Below are 27,251 nucleotides of genomic sequence, written 5' to 3' on the forward strand. Positions count from 1 at the left end.
GATCTTATGGTCCCCAATGTTGAGGGAAATTACCACTAAAAGTCCAAACTTATGCATAATACTAAAGTATGTGCAACTGATCACTACAAAAAAAAAAAAAAAATTCAAACCTGTATTTCTGCTCATTTATATAATTACAATTGTTTTTATAGTTATGCTGAAAGAATTAAGAAGTGTCAGAGTTAAATAAGGATTCCTAAAAAGTAAAATATGCCCAGAAAGTTAACAGACAAGAATATGTTGTGCTGAAAACCTTGAAACATGATTACTATTTCCTTATGATCCCTAGTAGTGTGATATTATTACTGCTAGAAGTTAATACTAACCCCTAATAAAGTTAATCAGTCGATTTCTAAAAAAAAAAAAAAATTTGATGGCAGATTTTTCAAAACATGAAATTTTCAGATAACATTTGAAACTACATTTTTGTTTATGGACCAATATTCATCATTCATGTATGAGAAAATATGAAATCTTATACTCTAAAAATTCATAGAAGGGTTTGGTAAAAATTATATTTTAATTATAAAATAAATTTTTGAATATACTTACCCGGTGAATATATAATAGCTGCTACTCAGCGGCTCGACAGAAAACACACTCAAAAACTCGCGAGCGATCGCTATAAAGGTTGCGGGTGTGCCCACCAGCGCCACTATCGGCCAGATACCACTCTTGCATGTAAACAAACCCTTCAATTCTTCTCGTCCCGCTGCGTCTCTAATGGGGAGGAAGGGAGGGCCTTTAATTTATATATTCACCGGGTAAGTATATTCAAAAATTTATTTTATAATTAAAATATCATTTTTAAATATTTAACTTAGCCGGTGAATATATAATAGCTGATTCACACCCAAGGCGGTGGGTAGAGACCAGAGTTAATTAAGTTTACAGCGTATAAGCTAAGAGTTTTTGACAGTTATCAATATAACAAAACCAAAATATATAGGTACCTGGTAAGGAAGTTGACTTAGACGATTACTCTGCCTTATAAGTCTGTCTTCCTCACGAAGCCCAGCGATCCTCTTAGGATGCTGAAAGACTCCCAGGAGCTGAAGTATTAAGGGCTGCAACCCATACAACAGGACCTCATCAAACCCTTAATCTGGGCACTCTCAAGAAATGACTTTGACCACCCGCCAAATCAATCAGGATGCGAAAGGCTTCTTAGCCTTCCGTACAACCCAAAAAAAAAAATATTAAAAACATTTCAAGAGACAGATTAAAAAGGATATTGGAATTAGGGAAAATTAGTGGTAGAACCCTCACCCACTACTGCACTCGCTGCAACGAATGGACCCAGTGTGTAGCAGTCCTCGTAGAGTCTGGACATCTTTTAAGTAAAATGACGCGAACACTGACTTGCTTCTCCAAAAAGTCGCGTCCATAATACTTTGCAGAGATTTATTTTGCTTGAAGGCCACGGAGGTTGCTATATCTCTAACTTCGTGCGTCTTAACCTTAAGCAAACATCGGTCTTTCTCATTCAAGTGAGAATGAGCTTCTCGTATTAAAAAAATCTGATAAAATATGAGAAAGCATTCTTTGACATAGGCAATGAAGGTTTCTTAACTGAGCACCATAATGCCTCAGATTTACCTCGTAATGACTTAGCACGGGCTAAATCGAACTTAAGAGCTCTGACAGGACATAATACTCTTTCCAGTTCGTTGCCTACGATCTCTGATAAGCAAGGAATATCAAAAGATTTAGGCCAAGGACGAGAAGGCTGTTCATTTTTGGCCAGGAAACCAAGTTGAAGTGAACAAGTGGCTTTTTTCTGTAGAAAAGCCGATGTTCTTACTGAAGGCATGAAGTTCACTGACCCTTTTAGCCGAAGCCAAGCACACTAGGAAAAGTGTCTTGAGGGTGAGATCCTTCAGGGAGGCTGAATGTAATGGCTCAAACCTGTCTGACATGAGGAACCTTAGGACCACGTCTAAGTTCCATCCAGGAGTTGCCAAACGACGTTCCTTAGAGGTCTCGAAAGACTTAAGGAGATCTTGGAGATCTTTATTGTTGGAAAGATCCAAGCCTCTATGTCGAAAGACCGAAGCCAACATGCTCCTGTAGCCCTTAATCGTGGGAGCTGAAAGGGAGCGAACCTTTCTCAGATGTAAAAGAAAATCTGCGATTTGGGCTACAGAGGTACTGGACGAGGACACAGATGCTGACTTGCACCAGTCTCGAAAGACTTCCCACTTCAACTGGTATACTCTAATGGTAGAAGCTCTCCTAGCTCTTGCAATCGCACTGGCTGCCTCCTTCGAAAAGCCTCTAGCTCTTGAGAGTCTTTCGATAGTCTGAAGGAAGTCAGACGAAGAGCGGGGAGGCTTTGATGGACATTCTTTACGTGGGGCTGACGTAACAGATCTACCCTTAGAGGAAGACTTCTGGGAAAGTCTACCAGCCATTGAAGTACCTCGGTGAACCACTCTCTCGCGGGCCAGAGGGTAGCAACCAACGTCAACCTTGTCCCTTCGTGAGAGGCGAACTTCTGCAGTACCTTGTTGACTATCTTGAATGGTGGGAATGCATATAAGTCCATAAAAGACCAATCCAGTAGAAACGCGTCTATGTAGATTGCTTCTGTATCTAGGACTGGAGAGCAATAGATTGGTAACCTTTTGGTCAACGAGGAGGCAAAGAGGTCTATGGTGGGTTGACCCCAAGTAGCCCAAAGACTCTTGCCCACGTCCTTGTGGAGGGTCCATTCCGTGGGTATCACCTGACCCCTCCGACTGAGACAGTCTGCCAAGACGTTCAAGTCCCCCTGGATGAATCTCGTCAACAGGGAGATGCCTCGAATTCTTGACCATAAGAGAAGGTCCCTTGCGATCTCGAGCAGCGTGAAGGAGTGTGTGCCTCCTTGCTTGGAGATGTATGCCAAAGTTGTGGTGTTGTCTGAGTTGACCTCTACCACTTAGTTTCGAAGAAGCTTTCTAATATCATCAAGGCCAAGTGGACTGCTAATAGCTCCTTGCCGTTGATGTGCATGCTCTTCTGACTTGAGGTCCACAGACCCGAGCATTCCCGACCGTCCAGGGTCGCACCCCAACCCAAATCCGACGCGTCTGAGGACAACACGTGGTTTGGGTTCTTGACTGCTAGGGATAGTCCCTCTCTCAGACTGATATTGCTGTCCCACCATTTCAGGCATGCCTTTACTGGTTCGGAGACTGGGAATGAAACCGTCTCCAATGTCTTGTCCTAGTTCCAGTGAGAGGCTAGATGGAACCGGAGAGGCAGAAGGTGTAGTCTCCCTAGTGAGACAAACTGCTCCAGGGATGAGAGAGTCCCTACGAGACTGTTCCAACTCCTGACTGAATAAACGTTTTCTTTTCAGCATTAGTTGGACTTCGAGCAGGGCTTGACTGCGAATCTCCATCCCCAAATATAGAATAATCTGGGATGGGATCAGTTGGGACTTTTAGGTTGACCAAAAGTCCCAACTCCCTGGCCAGACTCAACGTCCAATGTAGATCCTGCAGACAGCGAAGACTGGACGATGCTCTGAGAAGCCAGTCGTCCAAGTACAGGGAGGCTCGTATCCCCGATAGATGGAGGGATTTTGCCACAATCCTCATGAGCCTCGTAAACACGAGAGGCGCAGGACTGAGGCCAAAGCACAGGGCTCGAAACTGGTACCCCACATTCCTGTAAACAAACCTCAGAAACGGTTGGGAATCCGGGTGTATAGGAATGTGGAAGTATGCCTCCTGAAGGTCGAGAGACCATCCAGTCGCCTTCCATAAATGCTGTCAAGACAGCCTGGTAGACTTCATCGTGAAGTTTGTCTTGACAATGAACACATTGAGCGCACTTGCCTCTTACGTACTCCTGCAGTGAACATGGCTGCCAGATCATTGGAGCCATCCCTGAGGGACTTGTTCCTGCAGAGAACGTGGCTGTCAGATAATTGGAGCCATCCCTGAAAGCCTTGTTTATGCATGACATAATTGTACAGCAAAACTTCAAACGCTCGAAAATAGCTCTGAAGTCGACCTGTAAAATCTTGGAGCGTCTCATGGCCAGGCGCCAGGGAGAGTCTATGAGGTTTGAGAAGTCTATCTGGGCAGAGGCAGGAACTCCCAAGCCGAGAACTTCTCTCGTGTCATATCAGACTCTCGCTCTATAAGCCAGCTTAAAAGTAGGGAAAGCAAAGGCTGTCTCCCCCAAACTCCTCCTGGTGATAAACCAGTCGCCTAGCAAACGTAAAGCTCTCTTAGAAGAGCGAGAGAGCACTAGCTTATAAAACAACGGCTTCGAAGTAGCTATGCCTAGTGTAAGCTCTGACGTTTAGGCGAACGAGGAGCAGCAGTTACAAAAAGATCCGGACAAAGATCCTTAAAAATCAGCATGATTTATTTAAAGTCCATAGAGGGCTAAGCAGCTTTAGGCTCCTCTCCGTCTGACAGAGTCCTCAAGGGAATATCAGTAGGAGGGGGAACAGCAACTTCCTCATCTGAAGGAACCTTGTCCGACAATAGCCGAGTCTCAGGCAACGGAGAGACCTACCGTAGTGGCAATGCTTTACAAGCAGAGTCCACACGCACTGGTGCATTAGTAGCGGACCAGGACGCAACGTCATGTAACTGCTTGACAGTCTGTGAACTGTCAACAACAACAGGTGCGTGAGGACGCACAGCGTCCACTCGAGACTGCTTTGACCGCCTAGTCTGAGCAGTCAAAACAACTCTAGAATGCGGAGGTTGACGCTCAGCGTCAAAACAAGTCAACTCCGATTGTTGGCGAACGTCCTGAACGTCAACAGGAGCATCAGCAAGTGGCCTAACGTCCAAATGTGGCTGAAAATCCACACGAGACCGCATCGAGTGTGGTTCTAAACAACCTGACTGACGTGACTTGGCTACGCCAACGTCAACAGGACGCACAAAGGAACGTTAGGGTGGCTGAAGGCCAGGATCTCGATGAGATAAACGGCTAGGCTCAACGGACTTATCGGCAGAATAGTCTTCCATAAGGGAGGCAAGCTTATTCTGCATGTCTTGCCGTACAACCCATTCAGGATCAACGGGAATGGTTGCGGTAAGAGACGAGGGTAACGTCTGTGACTGCAAAACCTTGCCTACAAAAAGACTCTCGGAGTCTGTGTTACGCTTTTGTTTAGGCGGCGAGCAGTCTTCCGATGACTGCATAGGGTCAGAGCTGTCCTAATGGTTAAAACCAGGACGCTGGACCTGTCCTGAAAGGACTGACTTTCGCTTAAAGGGCCTCGAAACCTTGTTCCACGGTTTCTTATGCGAAAAGCCTTCGGATGACGAGGAGAAAATCGTCTCTCTCGCCTTATGATAGGGGTGATCTTGGCAAGATACACCTGATACCATAGAGGGAACGTCTGTTCGCTGATCAAGGCCTCTCGAACCCATAAGTCGTACGACATTACTTCTCCCCTGGGCTTGGGAACTTGCAAGAGGTCCCGGACTAGGCGAACAACAGGCACGAACAGACGAACCCTCGGTCGCAACACTGATAACACTTTGCGCAATATCACTTTATCACTACGATTTTCTGTTTTGCACTTAATTCACTGAAATCGAATTTTTTAACAATTCACATTAGGTATGAATAAAACTGATTTCTACCTGAAGCACGCAATTCTACCCTCTATCAAAAGGTTATAATTGCGAAATCAGTCGTATAATGTAAGCACATTAATACCAGCAAAAAAAAAAACAGTAAACATATTTTAAGATAAAAAGATCAGTGGCTGGGGAAGAGACTAAACACTAGTTCATTCAAAACTACGTTTTCAATCTCTCACCGTACAGTGCCTTGGGACGAGAATAAAAAACTAAAAACGTTTTATCCTTTCTCCCCGTACAGAGACTAGGGACGAGAGTAACTCGAGAACGTTACTCGCTTGGGACGAGATAAAGATCGGAACGTTCTCTCTCCTCTCTCTCCCTCCGTCTGTATATCTCTCTCTCTCTCTCTCTTGATTTCGCACCGAAGAGAAGAGCCCACTTATGTTTCGTCAAAAAACAGGTTATTTGACCAAAGGAAAAAACTGAAAGGTTTTTCAATTAAAAAGTTCCTTTAAAATAGAATTTAAAACATTTAAGCTTTGAAAGAAGAATGAACAAAACGTCAGAATCGATTTATCTTTCTGCAAAGTGAAACCGTGATACTCTCTCTCTCTATCGTAACGATAGAGCGCAAACTGCGTAGCATAAATAAACTAAACGTTAGTTCATCTTTGAAACAGTACGAAGACTATTCAAAGAAAATCTTTCATAAAATATCTACTAAAAAATATTCATTTAATAAGTTTTAAATCATTAGCTCTGTAAAAGTTATTTACGATAGAAAGGGCTCAACGTTGTTTAACTTCGGTTTCCAAGTTAGGACCGCCTACTCTCAGGAAAGGTCGCATATAAACAAATCATAAAAATTTATCTTGATGTTTATTATAAATGGAAAGCTAATCGAAGAAGCCTAATAAAGGCGGGTGAGATATAAAATATATAGGGGAAAATCTATAAATAATTTATAACGTGATAAGATAATTGCTAAAAGCCTAAACACACTTCCGTACTGAGGGAAGGGTCGGCCATTTAAAAGTCAAGGAAAGTCCAAAAAACAATCCAAAGTCATCAAAAATTAAATCTATCCAAAAACGAGTTCAAGATTTAAGTTGAAGATAAAACACCTGTACTGCAAAAGCTCAAACCAAAATGAAGTACTTCACCAAATATGTTAAGAAAACTCCAGGTTCTACAGCGAGTATGAATACGTCTTGTCGTCAACGTCGACAGAGAAGAATTGAAGGGTTTGTTTACATGCAAGAGTGGTATCTGGCCGATAGTGGCGCTGGTGGGCACACCCGCAACCTTTATAGCGATCGCTCGCGAGTTTTTGAGTGTGTTTTCTGTCGAGCCGCTGAGTAGCAGCTATTATATATTCACCGGCTAAGTTAAATATTTAAAATTATAAAATCGTACACTGTATATGAAAAATGACAATCTTTTCTATTATTGCTAATATGTTTGGACAAAATACACATAAAAAGATTGAAAAAATAGTTTCTTAAAATGTTTGCTAAGAGAATTATCTTTCAAATACTTTTTAAAAGATTAAAATCAGTTGAGAAACAAAACAGCAGAATGTTTGAAATTACCCCAAAATAACACTTTTAATGTGGTAGAGTCAACAAGTCACACCTCTTAAGGCCCAAATCTTAATTCTCGACCTCTTTTTTTCTTTGGGTTTCTACCTTTCATTTTAACCCTTTTACCCCCAAAGGACGTACTGGTACGTTTCACAAAAGCCATTCCTTTACCCCCATGGACGTACCGGTACGTCCTTGCAAAAAAATTGCTATGAAAAATCTTTTTTTCATATTTTTGATAATTTTTGAGAAAATTCAGGCATTTTCCAAGAGAATGAGACCAACCTGACCTCTCTATGACAAAAATTAAGGCTGTTAGAGCAATTTGAAAAAAAATATACTGCAAAATGTGCTGGGAAAAAAATAACCCCCTGGGGGTTAAGGGTTGGAAATTTCCAAATAGCCTGGGGGGTAAAAGGGTTAAAATCCATCATTACCAGTCTGTTTTTTAACATATGCTCCCCTCAAAATCACTCTACAGTTCATCATACTGCTTTTGTTAACCCCTCTAACAAGGATATAATTTACCTGGCTTTCCACTCCTCCACTTTCATATGTTATCAGGTGATTATCCAACTTTTGAAACCAGGTAGTCATATATGTTAATTCAAAACTCTAAGCCATCTCTGAAATATGCCTCATTTTCATTTCTAATTCCAAAACCATGACCTCAATGTACCTCATGACATCCAGCCCTTCTCTTCCTCACTCTGCCATTCATATCTGCACCTATGATTAGCGCCTCTTTTACTGTTCTAATGGGAGCCTCAAACTCTTGTCTAAAAGTAGGGTCCCGAATTAAGCGTGTTCGAATTACACGATTCCCCTTTTCCACGATCGCTATTTTTCAAAAATAAATTTTCTGTATCCACGAGGCTGTTCAAAGTTCGCGAGTCAAGCACTACAAAATGTAACAAATCTATAGTCTTTTTAAGTATATTGGTAGCCCTAAATACGGTGATTTATAATAAATGTTACAAAACAATATTAACATTACATTTCATTAACATAATTTCATAATGAATAGCCTATTTAAGGATAAAATTCCACATCAACAATGAAATCAACTGTTAACTGTGCGAGTCCAGCTGACAAAATGTAAACAGAAATGTGGTTACGTTCTCGGCAATCTTTATCTTTCTCCAACCTTACGATAATTGTAATGGTAGTGTTAATGATGGTATATTAAAGCATTATTTTTGTTTAGTACAGTATATTTAAAAGCCTTATTTTTCCCTCTGGGCGTTCAAGGTTTTCACGAGTAGACTGGGTTCGTTTATCGGCAGTGAATAGCCTAAACTTCGGTAACGAGTCGTCAATATTTTGTCATATTTTAAACAGTAGGCTATACATTTGATTTGCAAACGTTGGTTTTGTAGAGTAGACGGTAAAATAAAATCTAGAGAGAGAGAGAGAGAGAGAGAGAGAGAGAGAGAGATTTGATGGCAGAAATCTCTCTCTCTCTCTCTCTCTCTCTCTCTCTCTCTCTCTCTCTCTCTCTCTCTCTCTCTCTCTCTCTCTCTAGATTTTATTTTACCGTCTACTCTACAAAACCAATGTTTGCAAATCAAATGTATACTGTTTAAAATATGACAAAATATTGACGACTCGTTACCGAAGTTTAGGCTATTCACTGCCGATAAACGATAACAAACCCTTTAATGCAAACTAACTGTATCCTTTGATATTCCTCTATATTTATCACGAATTCCTTCTATACCTCCTCAGACACTCTTATTTCAAATATCTAAATTATTCTTATCACAACTAACACCATCTAGTCATTTTCATTCCATTATATCTATTATTCCTCTGAATCTTATTCCCTTTCCTTATTCTGTTTATTCGATGGGATTCGTTTTTCCCTTTACCGTCTTTCAGAATCTATTTTTAGCCACTGGCAACCAAATCCCCCCTTCCCCCGTCTCATACCGTCTCCCCTGCGAGTCCACCCAGCCTATCTCATCACTCCCCCACCTTCATCCTCCCCTGTTCTAGGTCTGTAACCTTCTGCGTCATAATATCTCTCTCTCTCTCTCTCTCTCTCTCTCTCTCTCTCTCTCTCTCTCTCTCTCTCTCTCTCTCTCTCTCTCTCTCTCTCTCGTTATACAATACTTACAAATAGATGAAGAAACCAAAATCGGTTTTCTTGAAGTGTCAATTAAATACAAAACGAAAAAATTATACCGTGTATACATCCATTTCAATCATAGCTTAAAATACGGTAACCGATTTCGTCAGCAAACCACTATTTTTTAGGAAACACCATTCTATTCCAGAAAATTTTTACTCTTTAAATGTCAATTGCGCTATAATAAAACATGTACTTATGTTGTAAAATTTTGGGTGTGTTTTAAAAATCGAGTATTGCTAACTTATTTTTGTTTTACTTTTGGCTGTGATCACATCAGCTGATGTCTAGCTTCCGCGCGAATACAATAACAAAGAATTGTTTACACCATTTCTTAACTTATTCAAACCATCTATACAGTTAATATTACATAAACACCAATGTGTTATAACCTATCATATTTATTGTTTAGTACTTTATAACCATCCCTCTCTCTCTCTCTCTCTCTCTCTCTCTCTCTCTCTCTCTCTCTCTCTCTCTCTCTCTCTCTCTCTCATCGAACGTTATAGCGGTAACCTAATTGTTCGGTGACTTTAAAAATAGGCCTAGTACTTTCTTCTTTACCTTTTTTGCATATGGATCCATAATTGAGGTGGGTACAAGTTGACTTATAACTGAAGTTAGGAAAAGTATTTTGGATATGGAAAGGACAATTATCTTTCGTAACAGTTTAGAATTATCGTAAGTTATCACTCTGTCATTAGCGGCAGTTTGCTATTGTGGATTAAACGCATAAGGAAAAAAAAATTTCCAGCTTTGCTACGAATTTAGGAATTTATATGGATACGGTAAGTAAAATATTTGTAATAACATAATGTTTACTAAATGTTTGTAATATCATTAGTTATGACTTAGATCATGTGTGTTTAATGCATTCGTTTGTTTATTATGATCGAAGATGGAGCGTAAACAAATGGAAGGTTTCCGTTTCAGGCGGCATCATAAAGAAAAACATTTCATAAATGGCATTCATTTCATTTATTTGAAAGTTCTAATAAAAAATAATTAGAACATTGGTAATAACAAATTCAACATATAATCTATACTTGGTAAAATTGCTGTCAATTCAAAAACACAGATGTATAAATGCGTCTGTTTCTTCGTTGTGATCAGAGTTAAACGTAAACAAAACATTGGTTGTCGTTTTCTATTCTGCTTTTTAGCGTGTTTAGGAAACGCATGATATAAAATCGCCTTTATTTTGATAATTCTGGATTTTCAATCATACAACAAGCTAGTCTATAGAGTGATGGTTTTGCTATTCACCAGTTGTATTATACAATAGATATGACAAACATTAAAATTTGTCTGTATTTTGGGTTGTGTTGTAACGGGAAATATATGGTGTTTACACCTATCCTGGTTATAATTTTAACCATTTTTCAAGTTATTAGAACTTTAAAGTATATTAAATGTTTTATTTATTTACAAAAACAATTTGATATTATAAAGAAATACAGTATAGTACAAAGAAAGTATTGGAAATGGGTAGTAAACACATTTGAATAGGCAAATTGCTGGTTGCCATGGCCACAATGGAATTATTTCTGTTAGTTGTGTGTTTCGAAATTCGCGATTTTCCATTTACACGAGGTCATTAATCGACCAAATTCTCGCATAATTCGGGACCCTACTGTAGTTCTTTTGACAACCCATCAGAGGAGCATATGTTGAAAGTACTACTTATACTGATAGGAACTGTTAAACCAGATACTATTCTAGTAAAAGATGTGAATCATTATAGAAAAATTTTCACAGCTTTCAACTGTAAATGATAAATAATGGTATATATGCTACAATCTTGTTGAAAACCCCCATGAAATAAGGCAGCTAATGATACAGTAAACCTTAATTCATTCTCAGAAAACCATATTAGCTAAACCACTACATCACTTAGCTAATGAAAAAACATACCTCGGCTGTCCTCATCCCAGTATGGTTCAGAAATAACAAGAGATTGGGGATTTGTCTTGTAGTCTTGAGGTTCAATCACTGCATCATAGAAATTGTTGATTATTGGTCCAACGCTTAAGGATGAGTCAAACTCTACTACTCTTCCCATCCTTGGAACTTTTGTAGTTTTGATATGGTATTTATCAAACTCTTGGTATGCAATAGCTTCTAAAAACTGCTTGTGTAAGTAAGGCTCACCTGCAATATAACAAAGATTTTATATCATAACCAATCTACAAACATTTTCTTAATGATTACAAATAAAAGCATAGCCAGATCTTACAATTAGCTGGGTTAGGTAACAGACACATCAATGAAAGCAGAAAAACTGTGAATAATGTGACACCCGTAGCAATACTCTGTGACATAAAAAAAAAAAAATAAACTTGTATATGGCAGCCTTGAGTTTAAAGGTAAGGGTAACAGTAATCATGGTTATATGAAAACATAATCAATGTAAGCCTTAATAGTTATATGATACCAAATAGAAAAAGTTCACTTATATAAGAGTATAGTATCGTTCTCAACTTAATCAAGGCTTTTCGGTCTTTTCAAGTAAGGAGTGCGACTGATGACCTCTGGATGGAATTTTGGAAATCCAGATTATTGCATCTTTGGCCTGGAGAACATCTAAATTTTATGTTTCATAGTTTTTTTAAGATGTAAATAATTTTTTATTGTTAAAAACTCCTTTCATACACAGTATTTATGCAAGTGTATCCAGTCCTATACACCAGTGGTTCCCAACCTATGGTCCACAGATGCTGGTCCGTAATACATGATTTGCTGATCAGCCAGATTGCTTTATTTGATACTTATCATTTTATTCATAATCTGAGATAAATCATAATCTGTTAAACTAACTTTAAGGTAAGTAGCTATCATTAAAAAAATAAGGAAATATGTATTGTGTGACTATATTAACTGCGTAGAACAGACACACTACAAAGAGATGTGCAATCAACGACCATTGATAGTGGCGCCACGACCATTCCCAACTTCCCCTCCTACACCTGACAGGTGAGCAGTTTGATAATGCAAATGGTAATGGCCACATGATTAATACTATTAGGGATAATGAAAATAGAGCAACATAATGTGATGCAACTGCTAACATTACAGGCCACTCTGCCAGTGATGAGATGCATGAACATCCTCCAACTAAAAAAGTAAAAAAAAACTAATTGTAGCATTGTTCAGATATATGATTCTTCATATATAAAATTTTGGTTTACTAAGATAAATGAGGGTAAATGTGACAAACCTAAATGCACAGTATATGGCGTTATTCTTTCTGATAATACAAGAAAACCGTCCAGGGTAATAAGACCTCTAAATTCAAAACACAGTGCACTAGCAATGAAACTTCAGGAATATTTTGAAAGAATGCTTAAGGAACTTAAGTGTGAAAGAGAAAGTCTCCAGAAATTTGTTTCTATAAATTATGCTGCATTGAGAGCTTCTCACAAAATGTCACTTTGAATTGTGAAAGCTAAAAACCTTTTAGCATTGGAGAAGACTTAATAATGCCATGTGTGAAAGACAGATGTGCTGAAATGTTTGGCGAGAAATCCCTCACTAAGATTTGTCGCATACAGTATCTATAAAATAATATGATAACGAGGAGGAATGGTGGATTAGAAGATGTGGGGGATCACTTGTTACACCAACTATAGGCATCACAAAACTTAACTCTACCTACAAGTTGATGAATTTACTGATGTTCCAAAAAATGCAATTTTCATTGTTAATGTAAGATAGGAATACTGATAATTTTAAGGAAGAATTGCTATTTACCCATGAACTGCCATCACATACTGCTGGTGCTGCAATTTATGAAGCAATGAATAACTATGTAGTAAATAATGAGTTGAAATAGGAGTGTTGTGTTGGTATCTGCACTGAAGGAGCGGCAGCAATGACAGGACGATAATCAGGTGTCACAACGAAGTCAAGGGGGTTGCCCCCAACGGTAAAGCTACACACTATGATTGATTGAGAAATACTAGCAGCCATAATACTTGATGTGGAACTAAATAATGTTTTATCAGAAACTGTTAAAGCTGTGAATTTTGTAAAGGGTTATGCACTCAATTCAAGTTTGTTCACATTGCTCTGTGAAGATATGGAGGGTGAACACCAGCAGTTCCTATTCCATACAGAAGTGCGATGGCTATTGCAACGTAAGGTTTTAACATGGGCCCTTGAATTACACAATGAGTAGGTAATATCTTTAAAACACAGAAAACCTGACTTGGCAAATATGCTTCAGGGTATTAAGTGGATTGCTAGGTTAGCCTATTTGAGTGACATTTTTTATTCTGAATCAGCTTCATTTATCCCTACAGGACATGAATTCTTCAATTTTTCTGATGTCAGATAAGATTGATGGGTTCCAAATGAAACTGCTGGTTTGACATAATAGGATCAACAGAGAGAGTTTTATTTCCCAGGGTTGCCTTAATTGTTAATGATCAGAGAGAGGAGTTAAACATTGACAGTTCGAAATGTATCATTGCAAAACATTAAAATTCTCTTTCTGAGAGTTTTTTTACTTACTTTCCTGATGAAAAGGATATACAAAAAAGGAATGAATGGGTTCGTAGTCCTTTCTCAGACTCTCCTTTCTCAAACTCAAATGAGTAAAATTTGAATTCATTGCAAGAGGATCAGCTAACTGAGTTGTTAAATGATAAGAATCTCTGTACCTTATAAAAGTAGCAAAACATTATCTGCACTTTGGATTCATGCCCGTGGATAAGTTCCTGAATTAAGTGCCACTGCTTTGGCATTGTTAATGCCACTTTCTTCTTCAACTTATTTGTGTGAAGCAGGGTTCTTGGTACTGGTTTTAAAAGACTGATTATGGAAACAGATTTAATATAAAAACTCTAGTTCGTCATGCACCATGTCTTGAGAAACTTATTTCAGCAAAGCAAACAGAGAAATCCTACTAATTCAGCAATACTGGTTAAGCTGACTGTAATGTGTGTTTTTTGAGTCTTTATATTTAGACCCTTTTGGATTAATGATTCTTAAATACCCTAAAGAAGCAAGTTCAATTATGAATTAGAATTTGAATAATTTTGCACATATATAAAATTATACTCAAATTTAATGGAAATATATGAAGCATGATTTGGATAAGTGGAATTTTTATTGCTTATATATGTAGGCCTATTTTACATTTCATCTGTTAAACATGAAATATTACTTTCTGGTGTATTGATACTTCCTTGCGATACACGAATCTGTCACCATGACTTCAATTTCTACTGTAGTATTTTTTCCCACCAAGGCATGCATTTGATTTGGAAATTTTTACTTTTAAATTTATTTTACTTTCTATATGAAACATATCACATATACAATGATTACATGGCATTCTCACACAAATTTCAATTGCTAAAAACAAATACATTGAGGATATGTGCATTTGTTATGGTTTTGGTTGCATTTGATAATTATTTGGACTACATTAATCAAATATCAGTGAATGCCTAAATGTATATATTGGTCCATATAATTTCTTGCACTCTCTTGACTGGTCTCTGAAGTTGAAAAGGTTGGAGAATACTATTGTACACAACCCTTTTCTGACCTGGGTACTTCTTTACTTGTTTTTACTTTAAAAAATTCAGGGAAAGCTATTTATTTTAGTGAACCCATATAATTGTGAGGAATAGATTACCCCTTTTCTTTTTAAATTATATGGTATTTGTAAATAAACATTGAAGGCAAGTCTTTATAAGGTATGTTCTCATTTCTTTCTCTGATCATTTATATACAGTATTTAAAATTTTCATATCATGATTATGCTGAAAGATGTATAAAGTGTCAGAGACAATAACTAATTAGGCCAAAAGCATAAAATTGGCTAAAAAATACAGACAAGAATCCATTATGTTAGCCAGTTTTATTCATGTGTGTGCATTTGGTACATTTAGCCTACAAGTGTTTGTGTGTGTTGGGACTGATATTTTTTTATTTTAGGAAAGAGGCTCACCACCTGTCTGTGAATAACCCTGACGTAGGATGAATATGTCCTTATGATCACCACTGGTAAGGAAAAATACCAATAAAAGCCTATAATTATACATACTAAACTCTATTCAATCAATCTCTAAGATATTAACTATAAAAAGTCCAATATCGCAAAATAGGAAAATTGCTAACACAGTTCAAACATACTTTTTTATTTTTTAATACTGAATGGCTTTTAATTTGAACAAGAATAGTCAAGGAATTTTATAGCCTACATTTTGTACACTCACTTTAGTAAAAACAAAAAACTTGCATATGAAAAACAGAATTTCAATAATAAAATTTCTTAGTTTCTGTATTCACCTGATGTTCATAGTGCTTCTTCTCAAGAAGTTTGGCTTAATTAACATTTACCGGTGAAATTAAAAAAAAAAAATTACCACCCAATTCAACCAGCCTAGACTACTTTGATCTTTTCCATGATCTACTATTTTCTTTGTTTCATCTCCCTATCACGAACTCTTATAGAACTAACTTTGACAAATTCTTCCATATAGTTATCTGGAAAACTTGTACAAGCCAAGCATGTTTAAGTTAAATGTTGCCCCGATGCCAAACAAATAGGGAATGTGGGTCTTCTCTCCTAAAAGAAGCCTATTCACTGAACATTTTCACACAAATGAATGTGAAAATTTATCAAAAGATATACTTGGATGTGTTTACATCTACCTAACCAATGAAAAGGCACTAAATAGCATTTACATATATAAACTGTTATGACCAGAGCAAATTTCATAGTAAATATGAAATGTCATCAAGGTGATACTGTTTATCATAGAGCATTAGAAATGGCATTTCAAACCATAACATACAAGGTGAAGAAAGTTTCTTTATTGTTAGAGGTAGAAAAGCAGACAGCTTCAGCAGGAAAGCACAGTGAACCACAAGTAGGATTCACTGACATAATGGATGCCACTTTGAAAAGGTGTGGCCTTAGAGCATTATGATTCAACTGGGAAGATTGTTTTATGATTGAGATAGTTTTCATATATGATGAAAGCTTAAAAGGACTGTTGACTACAGTACCGGGTTTAAACTGCACTAAATCCTTAATAGATTTCTCTAGTAGATATGATCTTACCATCCCTCTGAGTGCCCATAGGTCACCTTCTCAGTCATCAGGAGTCACTGTTCAGTACACCCTAGTCTTATCTTTGGTGCAGATGGTGATCATAGGAGTATATTTTCAGTCTCTAGGACATTGTGTGACTGTGCAATAACCTCTCCTCTGACTGCTAATCACAAGCAACTCTTAGCAGTTGGTCAGAAAAGCTGTAGATAATGAAGTACAAAGACTAATTCCAGTAAGAGGGCCCAGGGAAAAAAAATATATATGAAGACTTAGACATGAGAGGAGTTCAGTAAGAAAGAGTACAAGACATGAGGGAGTGGAGAGAACTAAATTCACAACTATCCCCATAAATAGATAAGCTACTATAAAATTTCTTAAAATGATTATACAAATGTATATACCAGAGCACTTTCCCCAATTTTGATGGGTAGTCAACATCAAACAAATGAAAAAAGGGGGGCCTTTCCTCTCTACGTTCCTCCCAGCCTGACAAGTGACTCGACCGAGTTCGGCCGGTACTGCTAGGGTGCCACAGCCCACCCTCCCCTTTTATCCACCACAGATAAAGCTTCATAAAGCTGAATCCCTTACTACTGCTCCCTCCGCGGTCATCCAAGGCGACCGGAGGAAGCAGCAGGGCCTACTGAAACTGTGTCACAATCGCTCGCCATTCATTCCTATTTCTAGCAGGCTCTCTTGCCTCTCTCACATCTATCCTCCAATCACCCAGAGCTCTCTTCACTCCTCCATCCACCCAAACCTTGGCCTTCCTCTTGTGCTTCTCCCATCAACTCTTGCATTCATCACCTTCTTTAGCCGACAGCCATTTTCCATTCTCTCAACATGGCCAAACCACCTCAACACATTCATATTCACTCTAGCAGCTAAATCATTTCTTACACCCGTTCTCACCCTCACTACTTCGTTCCTAACCCTATCTAAACGAGATACACCAGCCATACTCCTCAGACACTTCATCTCAAACACATTCAATTTCTGTCTCTCGGTCATTTTCATTCACCACAACTCCGACTTATACATCACAGTTGGTACAATCACTTTCTCATACAGAACTCTCTTTACATTCATGCCTAACCCTCTATTCTTTACCACTCCCTTCACTGCCCCCAACACTTTGCAACCTTCATTCACTCTCTGACGTACACCTGCTTCCACTCCACCATTTGCTGCAACAACAGACCTCAAGTACTTAAACTGATCTACTTCCTCAAGTAACTCTCCATTCAACATGACATTCAACCTAGCACCACCCTTCCTTCTCGTACATCTAATAACATTATTCTAACCCACATTAACTCTCAACTTCCTTCTCTCACATTCCCTTTGAAACTCTGTCACTAATCGACCAAGCTCCTCTTCCGAGTCTGCAACTAGTACAGTATCATCCGCAATCAACAACTGATTTACCTCCTATTCATAATCCCTCTTGTCTCTAAGTTTCAATCTTTGACCAAGCACACAAGTATTTGCCTCTCTCACCACTCCATTAACAAACAAATTGAACAACCCAGGTGACATCACACATCCCTGTCTCAGCCCCACTCTCACTGGAAACCAATTGCTCACTAAATTTCTTATCCTAACAAATGCTTTACTACCTATGTATTAACTTTTCACTGCTTGCAACAACATTCCACCAATTCCATATAACCTCATCACATTCCACATTGCTTCCCTATCAAAACTCTATCGTACGCTTTCTCTAGATCCATTAACACAACATGCACCTCCTTACCTTTTGCTAAATATTTCTTGCATATCTGCCTATCTGTAAAAATCTGATTCATACATCCCCTACCTCTTCTAAAATTAACCTGTACTTCTAAGATTGCATTCTCAGTTGCACACTCAGTTAAGCATAAATAAATTATTCAAAAGAATATATGATCTGTCTATATAATTGAAGGATTTCACATGAAAATAGAAAACAAATTGCATACCATCATTAAATGGAATAGCAATTTGGTAATAGTAATAATAATCACTCATTACTTATCGATATGACAGAATAAGGAAACAAAGCATTGGTGAAATGTGTCTCTACCAATACAACTGCTCATAAGCAGCATCAACAGAAGAATGAGACGTTAAGGTAGTAAACAACCTTGCGGTATCTAATCCTACCTTAATAATTCCCTCTGATAAGATACTGGTGGTATACATCAATTTTAGAATGTTCATTTCCATTGTAGAACTAAATGGAAAGAATAAATGTTAGTATGTTTGGATAAAAGAAATATACTTACCATTTATAAGTCCAAGGCCAAAGGCACTAATGACAACTTGGGATGTAATAGTTTGTAACTTATTTGCCACATTTCTTAAAATTGTTCGAATTTTCTCTTGAGCTCCTAACACTCCTTGACTAACATAAATAAGTAGCACCGATGCATCTGAAGAAGCCAACTCTGAAGACCAGTTACTTATTACATCTAGGGCAGTTGTCAAACCCAATGTGTGATTAGTAGGTTCTGAAATGACAATAATTTTGAAAAAAGTTAGTACTCTCAAAATATAAAAATACAAAATTTACATACAAACCCATGCATTACAACAGCCTATCTATGCAACAATGTTACCTCCAGACATTTGCTTAAAGAGGCGTCTACCATTCAACCTGTTTGAGTGTGCATTCGTGTTCTTGATCATCCCTGGTAGCAGAACTTGAAAAAATTATATTTATTTCAACAAGAATCATTACTTTATAATATGGTCAAATAGCTGGGTGAGAAGGATTTGTTAACATGAAAAAAACTTTGACAACGGGGTGAAGAACCTATGTAAATTCTTGAAGTGAAGTTGAATAGAGTCAAAAAGTTCTGAAAATTAATAAAGGGCAATGAAACCAACTAAAACCTTGTTAGTAAGGATGTGAGTTGTAATATTTGGTCAATTTTTTAATTAAGTCACAAAAGCTATCACTGCAGAGATATGTGCTTAGATGATAGGAGGAACATTAGGATGAATCTGACACCTCACTCTATTTAATTCAGGGATAGATGAAAGCTTCACTAATGGCCCAACAGAGTATAGTCACACCTCAGAATATGATAGGGTTAGGTAACAGAGACCACTGCGAAATGCAAAAAATGCAAAAAATGTTACTCTTGGATAAGATGACTCATAACCACCCCTAGCAACTAATCAGTGATTTCAAATGGTCAACTAAAACCCTAAATACCTCACTAAATTATTTTTGCACAGTTCACTCAATGTACTGTAGTGTATAAACTCATATTTTCTCAACATTCCTTTAACAAACTCCTAAATACTGTATTCCAAAACACAGTATTTAAATTACTACTAAATTTCATTCTATTCTCTTCACAGTCCCAGATCCTTATAATTCAACTATCAAGTTTTATTGTTTTACTATCATATATAATTAAGTTATAATCAATTTATACTTTATTATAAATTCTCTCTATCATCACTACAATAAATCTTATTCTGCTATACAGTGGAACCTCTACACACGAACGTATCTACATCCGAATTTTCCAAAACCTGAAGTAAATTTCAAGCAATTTTTTTACTCTACACCGGAATTTTATTTCGACACACGAAGTAAGCAATTTTCGTCGTACCGGTTGTATCCGAATTTTTCGACACGCGAAGTACAATTCGAACACGTTCCTACTCTACACCCAAATTTTTTTTCGACACCCGAAGTAAACAATACCCGTACACGTAGATGGTACTCATAGCGCCGGATGTATTTTTTATTTCCACCGATAGAAGGCAGCACTTCACCTCGGAGGGACCCTCAATTAGCGTGGCTTGGGTCATTCCTCTGTTCTCGTCGGCTTCGTGTGGTTGTGCCTTGTGCGTTCTGCTATTAACTGTTTTAATCGTGATTTTTTACATTCATCCTTTTACGGTATTTCACGTAAATCATGGGTCTTAAAAGGCTTAGTTTTGCAAGTGGTAGTGGTGAGAAAAGGAAGAAGGAAATGCTTTCTTTAGAAGTAAAGCAAGGAATTATTGAAAAGCATGAGCCACGTCCACGTGAGTGAACTTGCAAAAGAATATGGCCGAAACATGTCGACTATCTCGACAATCTTGAAACAGAAAGAAGCCATTAAAGCAGTGAAACCTTCTAAGGGGATCACCATAATTTCAAAACGTCGTAGCCCTGCCATAGAAGAGATGGAACGACTTCTGCTAATCTGGATCAAGGACGGAAAGATTGTTGGCGACACCATCACCGAAACTATCATCTGCGAGAAGGCGCACGCCATCTTCACCGACTTGAAGGAGGCGAGCTCTGGGGTGATGCTGGGGAGAGTTCAACCAAACGTTCCTCAGACGATTTCAAGGAATCTCGTGGCTGGTTTGAAAAATTTAAGAAACGGTCCGGGATTCATTCAGTTGTTCGCCACGAAGAGGCTGCTAGTGCGGACACAAAGGCTGCTAGTGCGGACACAAAGGCTGCTAGTGCGGACACAAAGGCTGCAGCTGACTTTGTGAAGAAGTTTGAAAGGACCGTGCAGGAAGAAGGCTACGTAGAGCAGCAGGTGTTCAATTGTGATGCAACCGGGTTGTTTTGGAAGAAGATGCCCAGTCGAACCTACATCACCGCCAAAGAGAAGAAATTGCCTGGGCATAAGCCAATGAAGGATCAGTTGACTCTTGCCCTATGTGCCAACGCTAGCGGGGACTTTAAAGTCAAGCCCTTACTGGTTTACCATTAGGAGAACCCTAGGGCCTTTAAGGCACAGAATATACATAAGGACCAGCCTCATGTTTTCTGGCGATCCAACTCGAAGGCCTGGGTCACTAGGCAGTTCTTTGTCCAATGGGTTAATCAAGTTTTCGGTCCTTCTGGGAAGAAGTATCTTCGTGAGCAGAAATTGCCTTTAAAGTGCCTGATATGCCTTGACAATGCACCTGCTCACTTCTCCGGACTCGAAGATGATATCTTCGAAGAATTTAAGTTCATAAAGGTGCTGTATCTTCCACCGAATACCACCTCTATCCTCCAGCCCATGGACCAGCAAGTCATCTCAAACTTCAAGAAGCTCTACACCAAGCACATATTCAAGCAGTGCTTTAATGTCACACAAAGCACAAACTTAACTTTGCGTGAATTTTGGAAAAGCCACTTTAACATCGAGCACTGCTTGAAGATCATAGATCAGGCTTGAGTGGGATTAACTCGACGAACCCTCAATTCTGCCTGGAAGAAGCTGTGGCCTGATGCAACTTCTCCCAGAGATTTCGAAGGTTTTGACCCCAAACCTGATCCCATGGTGGGTGCAGTGGAAGACGTAGAGGAAATTGTCTCCCTTGGCAAGTCCATGGGTCTGGAGGTCAACGCAGATGACATCACGGAACTCGTCGCCGAACATCACGGCGAACTTACTACAGAAGAGCTCAAGGAACTCCACGCTATGTCTGAGCACATGAGTGATGACGAGGAAGGGATCGAGGAGGTAGAACATGTGTTAGGTTCGGCGCAAATAAAAGAGGTGTTAGGAAAATATCAAGACGTGGTCGACTTCATCGACAAATACCATCCCAAAAAATTGCAGGTTTGTCGTGTAGTTGCGCAGTTCGATGATGTTTGCCTAACTCATTTTCGAAATATTCTGAAAACCCGTACCAAGCAACTTTCTATCAATAGCTTCTTTAAAAAAACTACGAAGCGAACTCATGATGAAGAGGAAGGAAGTGGTTCAAAGAAAACGGCAAAGAGTGAAGCGAAAGAAAGTGAAACAAAGAAAACGGCAAAGATTGAAGAGAAAAAAATTCAATCAATTTTAAGTGTAGAGAGTGAAAGTGATTAAAATTAATCATCAAAAAGAAAAAAAGAAAATGTAAAAAAAATATATAAAATATAAAAATAAAAATAAATAAATAAGCTAAGTTAGGTTAAAGTTCACTTAGTGAAAGTTAGAATAAGTTACGGCAGTGTACGTTTATCGTAGTCACCCTCTCTACCTCCTCGCCGCCCGTCCGTCTCCTCTCTGCATAGCAAGACCGACACCTGCGCTGGACTTTCTAAGGTTAAGTGACGCTAAAAACCCATTTCTTATTTATTATTTCTTTACAATTATTCTTTTTTACATGTCTATTATCTAATTTAGTGTGCATTATTGTCATGTGTAATTATGTGTAGTAATTTATTAAGGAGTTATCATAGGTTTTTGGGCTCAACCACGGATTATTCCTATTTCAATGTATTCTTACGGGAAAATTCGTTTCTACAACCGAACAATTTCTACACCCGAAGTAAAGTGACGCTAAAAACCCGTTTCTTTTTTATTATTTCTTTATAATTATTCTTTTTTACATGTGTATTATCTAATTTAGTGTTCATTATTGTCATGTGTAATTATGTGTAGTAATTTATTAAGGAGTTATCATAGGTTTTTGGGCTCAACCACAGATTCTATTTCAATGAATTCTTATGGGAAAATTCGTTTCTACAACCGAACATTTTCTACACCCGAAGTCGGTTGTGGAAAGGATTAAATTCGTATGTAGAGGTACCACTGTACTTCAAATTATTTTCCTGCCTTTTATCATTTTCATCTCATTATTTCTGTTCCATATTCAATTCATTCCTGTATATTGTATAACAAATCATCATTTATTTTCTCTACCATCTGTTTACATTAAGTCTTATTCTACTGTATTATCTTTTTAATTATTTCCCCCCCCCCCCCTCTCTCTCTCTCTCTCTCTCTCTCTCTCTCTCTCTCTCTCTCTCTCTCTCCCCTTGAATCTTGCAATTCTTATCTGCGACAGGAAGTTTTTCCCTCATGTCTCTCTGTATTCCAAGATATACTAGGTACTGCTTGGGTTCCACAGAGGACTTCTCCCAGTTTGCCTCAACCCCCAGGTCACAGCACAACTCGAGTAGTAAAGTGTGATGTTGGAGAAGGGTCTCTATCAAGTCTGTCAAGACTAGCCCATAATCTAGATAAGCAAGACAACAAATGCTGTTGGCATGTGCCCAAGCTGAACTAGGGTGAACATTCAAGTGAATACCTGAGGGGCTGCTGAAAGACCAAAGGCCAGCATCCAAAATTGGTAAATCTTCTGTACAGATTGAAAATCAGTTACTTCTTTAAAGACGGATGGCAAGCTTATTTGGCGAGCCAGCTTGGAGACTTGTGATATCTCACAAAACCAAAAGGATGAATCACTGGGTAGCAGATGGAGCATGTGAATACTTGCAATCTCCGGAGAGCTCAGTTCCAAAGACCCATAGCGCTCTGGTGACCAGTCACACTGGACAATAGATCAGGATTGAATCTCGCCACTGGCATGAAAGACTTGCCCCAGGTGTGCTAACCTGTGTTTCTCGCTCTATCTTGCGAGATGGCGAGCATGAATGTGACATAGATAGTTGAGCTGAGAGAGCGAGCAGGTATTGTGCCACCCTTCTAACACAATTAGGTGAGCTAAGTGGTGAGCTTACTTGGCAAATCAGCATAGGTGACTGTGCGAGTTGGAGATTCATGAAGTCTCAGAGAACTCTCACTGGTGCTTATGAGCAACCGCTGTGAGGGCGTTGCTAAAGGTACTCGAAGGGACAGTGAGGTTAGAGGGATGAGGATAAGGGTGTCTATCATCATGATGAGTGAGCTCAGCAAGCATACTTGCTTTGAAAGGGGGAGTACTGTGGAAGCGCTCTCATAAGCATTACTCCATAGATCCTTGTATGTAAGAGGAACTGCTGCTGACCAACAACCTTTAGTCCAGAGTCAGCCTTCGTACTTAGATTGTGCTGACAAGGGAAGGCAACAAAGTTGGGGCCTCCAGGTCAACAGGCAAAGGCCGACATACCAAACGCTATGTAGGCACCTTAAGTGACAGCTATAAGAGTGTGCCTCAGTGCAACTACTGTACTACATTGGAACCTTGCCTATTAGAACCCTAGCTACCCCTCCCCCCCTCACACACCGGTGAAGCTCACTTTCACTCAGAGATAGTACTTGTCTTGGGGGACAGGGCTGGCGGGCAAATATGTGTAAATAGCTAAGGTTTGTATGGTTAGGAAAAATACAAATTATCTTCGAATTTGTCATTTGTTCCGTAACCGAAATACAAACCACGCTATTTACATTGGGTGACTTACCCCTTAGGTAGGGTGGAAAGTCCCCAGCCATACTGGCTTTGGCTTTACCCGGGGACTCAGAATCCGAGTGAGTCACACTCGAGAAAAGGAGTCCCTGCACCTCACAAGTTCCTTGCTCCGCAAGGAACTGTGTGGTCTACATAAGCTTGTGTGTGAAGGAAGAAGTGTGACCCGTCCTAGGCAGTTGACCTGGAGTTCCAGAAGGAACTCTGGGTTAGGACGTTCCCAATACCACCTCGTCAGGGTATGGGGGACGCGACAGTATTGACTCAATACTCGGAACACAAGGAAGCATGGTTTACCTGCAAAGGTTCGAGGTTAGCTATGCAGAGACCAGGATGCTGCTTCCCAGTAGAGGGGATGATGAAGAAAGAAGTAAGGGCCAGACATACTTCTTTCGTTCATGCAGACTAAAACCTGATAACAATGCCCTCAACCTTCTGCTACCTGTCCAAAAAGGAGCCTGAGGTTAGACCAGCTGTTGTGTAGCCACCACAGAGCGATAGAAAACGTATCCAAACTCCTGTGGGTCACGCCCTGCAGGAAGCGGGCTGCGAAGGTCATTAGACGCTTCCAGACTCCAGCTTGTAGCACCTGCGTCACAGAGTAGTATTACTCGAAGGAGAGGGACGTGACGGGCGACGTGACGGGGGAGGGTCTGGAGTCAGGTCGAGATGAATGTCCTTGAGTCCGAGCTGAAGAGGTATACTGGTGACTCTCCCCCGTGTCCTTCTTGTGCTCCCAAATGGGCTGCAACTGAGGACAAACCGCAGCTGTTCCCAAAGCTAACCTCTCGATTCCTTTACTGGCAAGAAGGAGAAGGTTTTGGGACATCAGATACAGAATGGTGACTTGAAATCTTGAAGGAATTGGACCGAAGGGCCGGGACCCCAAGATTCTGAGTCTGGCCAACAACTCAGGAGCGAACCTGAATGTTGCCTTCCCCCATTCCTTAGAAAGGGCGGAGTCGTTCGAGACCATGAAGATTGTTTACACACTGGCCGCAGCCAGAGTGAGCAGGAGACCCAAGACGGAATACGATCAAAGGCCTGACGTAAAGGGTCTTGAGAAGATCTCTTAAGGGACTAAAAAGTTCGAGCTATGCTCCAAGTTGGAGGTCTCACTCCGACTAGGGCAGAGACGTTCGCAGCTTCGCATGAGCGAGGAAAGGTCCAGCGGGAAGGAAAAAGTTATTCCTTTAAGCCTGAAGGTCAGGGAAAGGCTGAGCGACAGGCTTCACTGCCGAGAGCGGAAACGAGTTTCCTCCCGCCGAAAGGCAATAAGATCATTATTGCTGGAGAAGAGGCCTCAAGGGAAGAGGTATATCTCCCACAACACCAACCACCGAAGACTCTCCACTTTGCCTGAAGACCCCTGCGGATGACTATCGCAGATGACGCGACCTCCGTCCCGCGACTGTAGCGGGTTGTCTCTTCTTGAGGAGGAGGCGTAGTGTCTCCAGGCATGAAGCCGAAGCGACGCCCCGGCTCGTGAAAGATGTTGCAGTGTGGTTGTTTGAGTAGCCTGTGCCGTGGGAGAAGCTCTCCCGGGAGTTCCGTCCAGGGAAGCAGAGGGTCCGGAAACCGTTCTGCGCATAGTCCCAGTGGAGCTCGGGCCAATGAAAGGTTGACAGACAACCTGGTCTTGTTGAGACCCATTCTCAACAGACAACAAAGGAGGGAAGACGCAGGCGTCGATGTTGTCCCACCATCACCGGAATGCATCTTGCCAGAGTCTCGGGGTCTGAGACTGGGGGGAAGAACAGCGGAAGCTTGAGGTTCCAAGCTGTCGCGATCAGGTCCCCCAGACCAGGACTTGCTGGTTACTCAAGGCCAAAGTCCCCCAGGTACACTCTCTCTACGATGCTCTGCTCGGATAGTCGGAGAGAACATTCCCCTGCCCGGAATGAGAGAGCCGATGGTGGTATTGAGAGTATCTCAAATCAACTCAGTATCTCTACTGCAAGATGCGAAAGTGTGAAAATGCGTCCCCTGCTGGTTAGAACACGCCCGAACCATGAAGTCGACGTGCACGGAACGACTCGGCAGGAGCTGTAGGATCTGTAGAGGGGCTAGACTACGGCCCCTAAGCCTGCCTGAATGATGGAGAGGTATCCTTCAGGTCCTGACCATAGGCCTGGCCCGGAACATGCCCCCCCCCCCCTTTTCTTTGACGAAGCTGAGAACAGCATAAAAAATGTGAGGAAAGGACGAGAATATCCACTCCCATCAAGAGGTTCCATAGGTCAACACCCATTGCAGGTCTAATCGTTTCGCTGGTCCCATAGGGGCCAGAAAGTCCGGTTAATCGTTGCTTTGAAACCACCGGAACTTGGGCCGCCCCACAAGGAACTTATCCTGAGGCGACCGTTCGGAACTTTAGACGGGTCAATGGGGAAAAGAGAACTAGGAAACGTTCCAAGGTAGGGTTGAAAGCTCTGCTTGACTGAGAACAGGTACTGCGACTCCCCTCAGCCTTGCCACAGTCAACTGAAGGGAAGGCTCGGGGGAGGTGGCAACAGAATCTGGCGTCCCCAGGCGGTCACCCATCCAAGTACCGACCAGAACCGACGTTGCTTAACCTCGCTGGACGAACGAGAAGCGGGGTTTCCAACGTGGTAAGGCCGTTGACTCAATATCATGGCTAGATACTCCAGATGTTGAGGCAGAAGAAGAAGAGAAGGCTCCTAGCAAAATACCATGAACCCCCACTCATGGTAAGCATCCAGAAGCTTGTCCCAGCGCTGAAGAAGGTTGAACCCGAGCCTACCGGAGTTGACCAAATCTCCAAAAGGCGAAGGAGGCGGAAG

At 40.2% G+C, this 27,251-nt stretch overlaps 1 protein-coding gene and 1 pseudogene across 1 annotated transcript in view; both read right to left on the reverse strand.

The window, feature by feature from the left end:
- The window catches only part of LOC137640023 (VWFA and cache domain-containing protein 1), a 447,337-nt gene that overhangs the window by 222,689 nt on the left and 197,397 nt on the right, over nucleotides 1-27,251 (reverse strand). The window contains 2 exon segments of the mRNA XM_068372387.1: nucleotides 11,178-11,414; nucleotides 18,600-18,824. Coding sequence (XP_068228488.1) covers nucleotides 11,178-11,414; nucleotides 18,600-18,824 — 462 coding nt within the window.
- On the reverse strand, nucleotides 26,955-27,073 carry LOC137640358 (5S ribosomal RNA; annotated as a pseudogene).

Source organism: Palaemon carinicauda, chromosome 4, assembly GCF_036898095.1.
Source record: "Palaemon carinicauda isolate YSFRI2023 chromosome 4, ASM3689809v2, whole genome shotgun sequence".
NCBI classification, from domain to species: domain Eukaryota; kingdom Metazoa; phylum Arthropoda; class Malacostraca; order Decapoda; family Palaemonidae; genus Palaemon; species Palaemon carinicauda.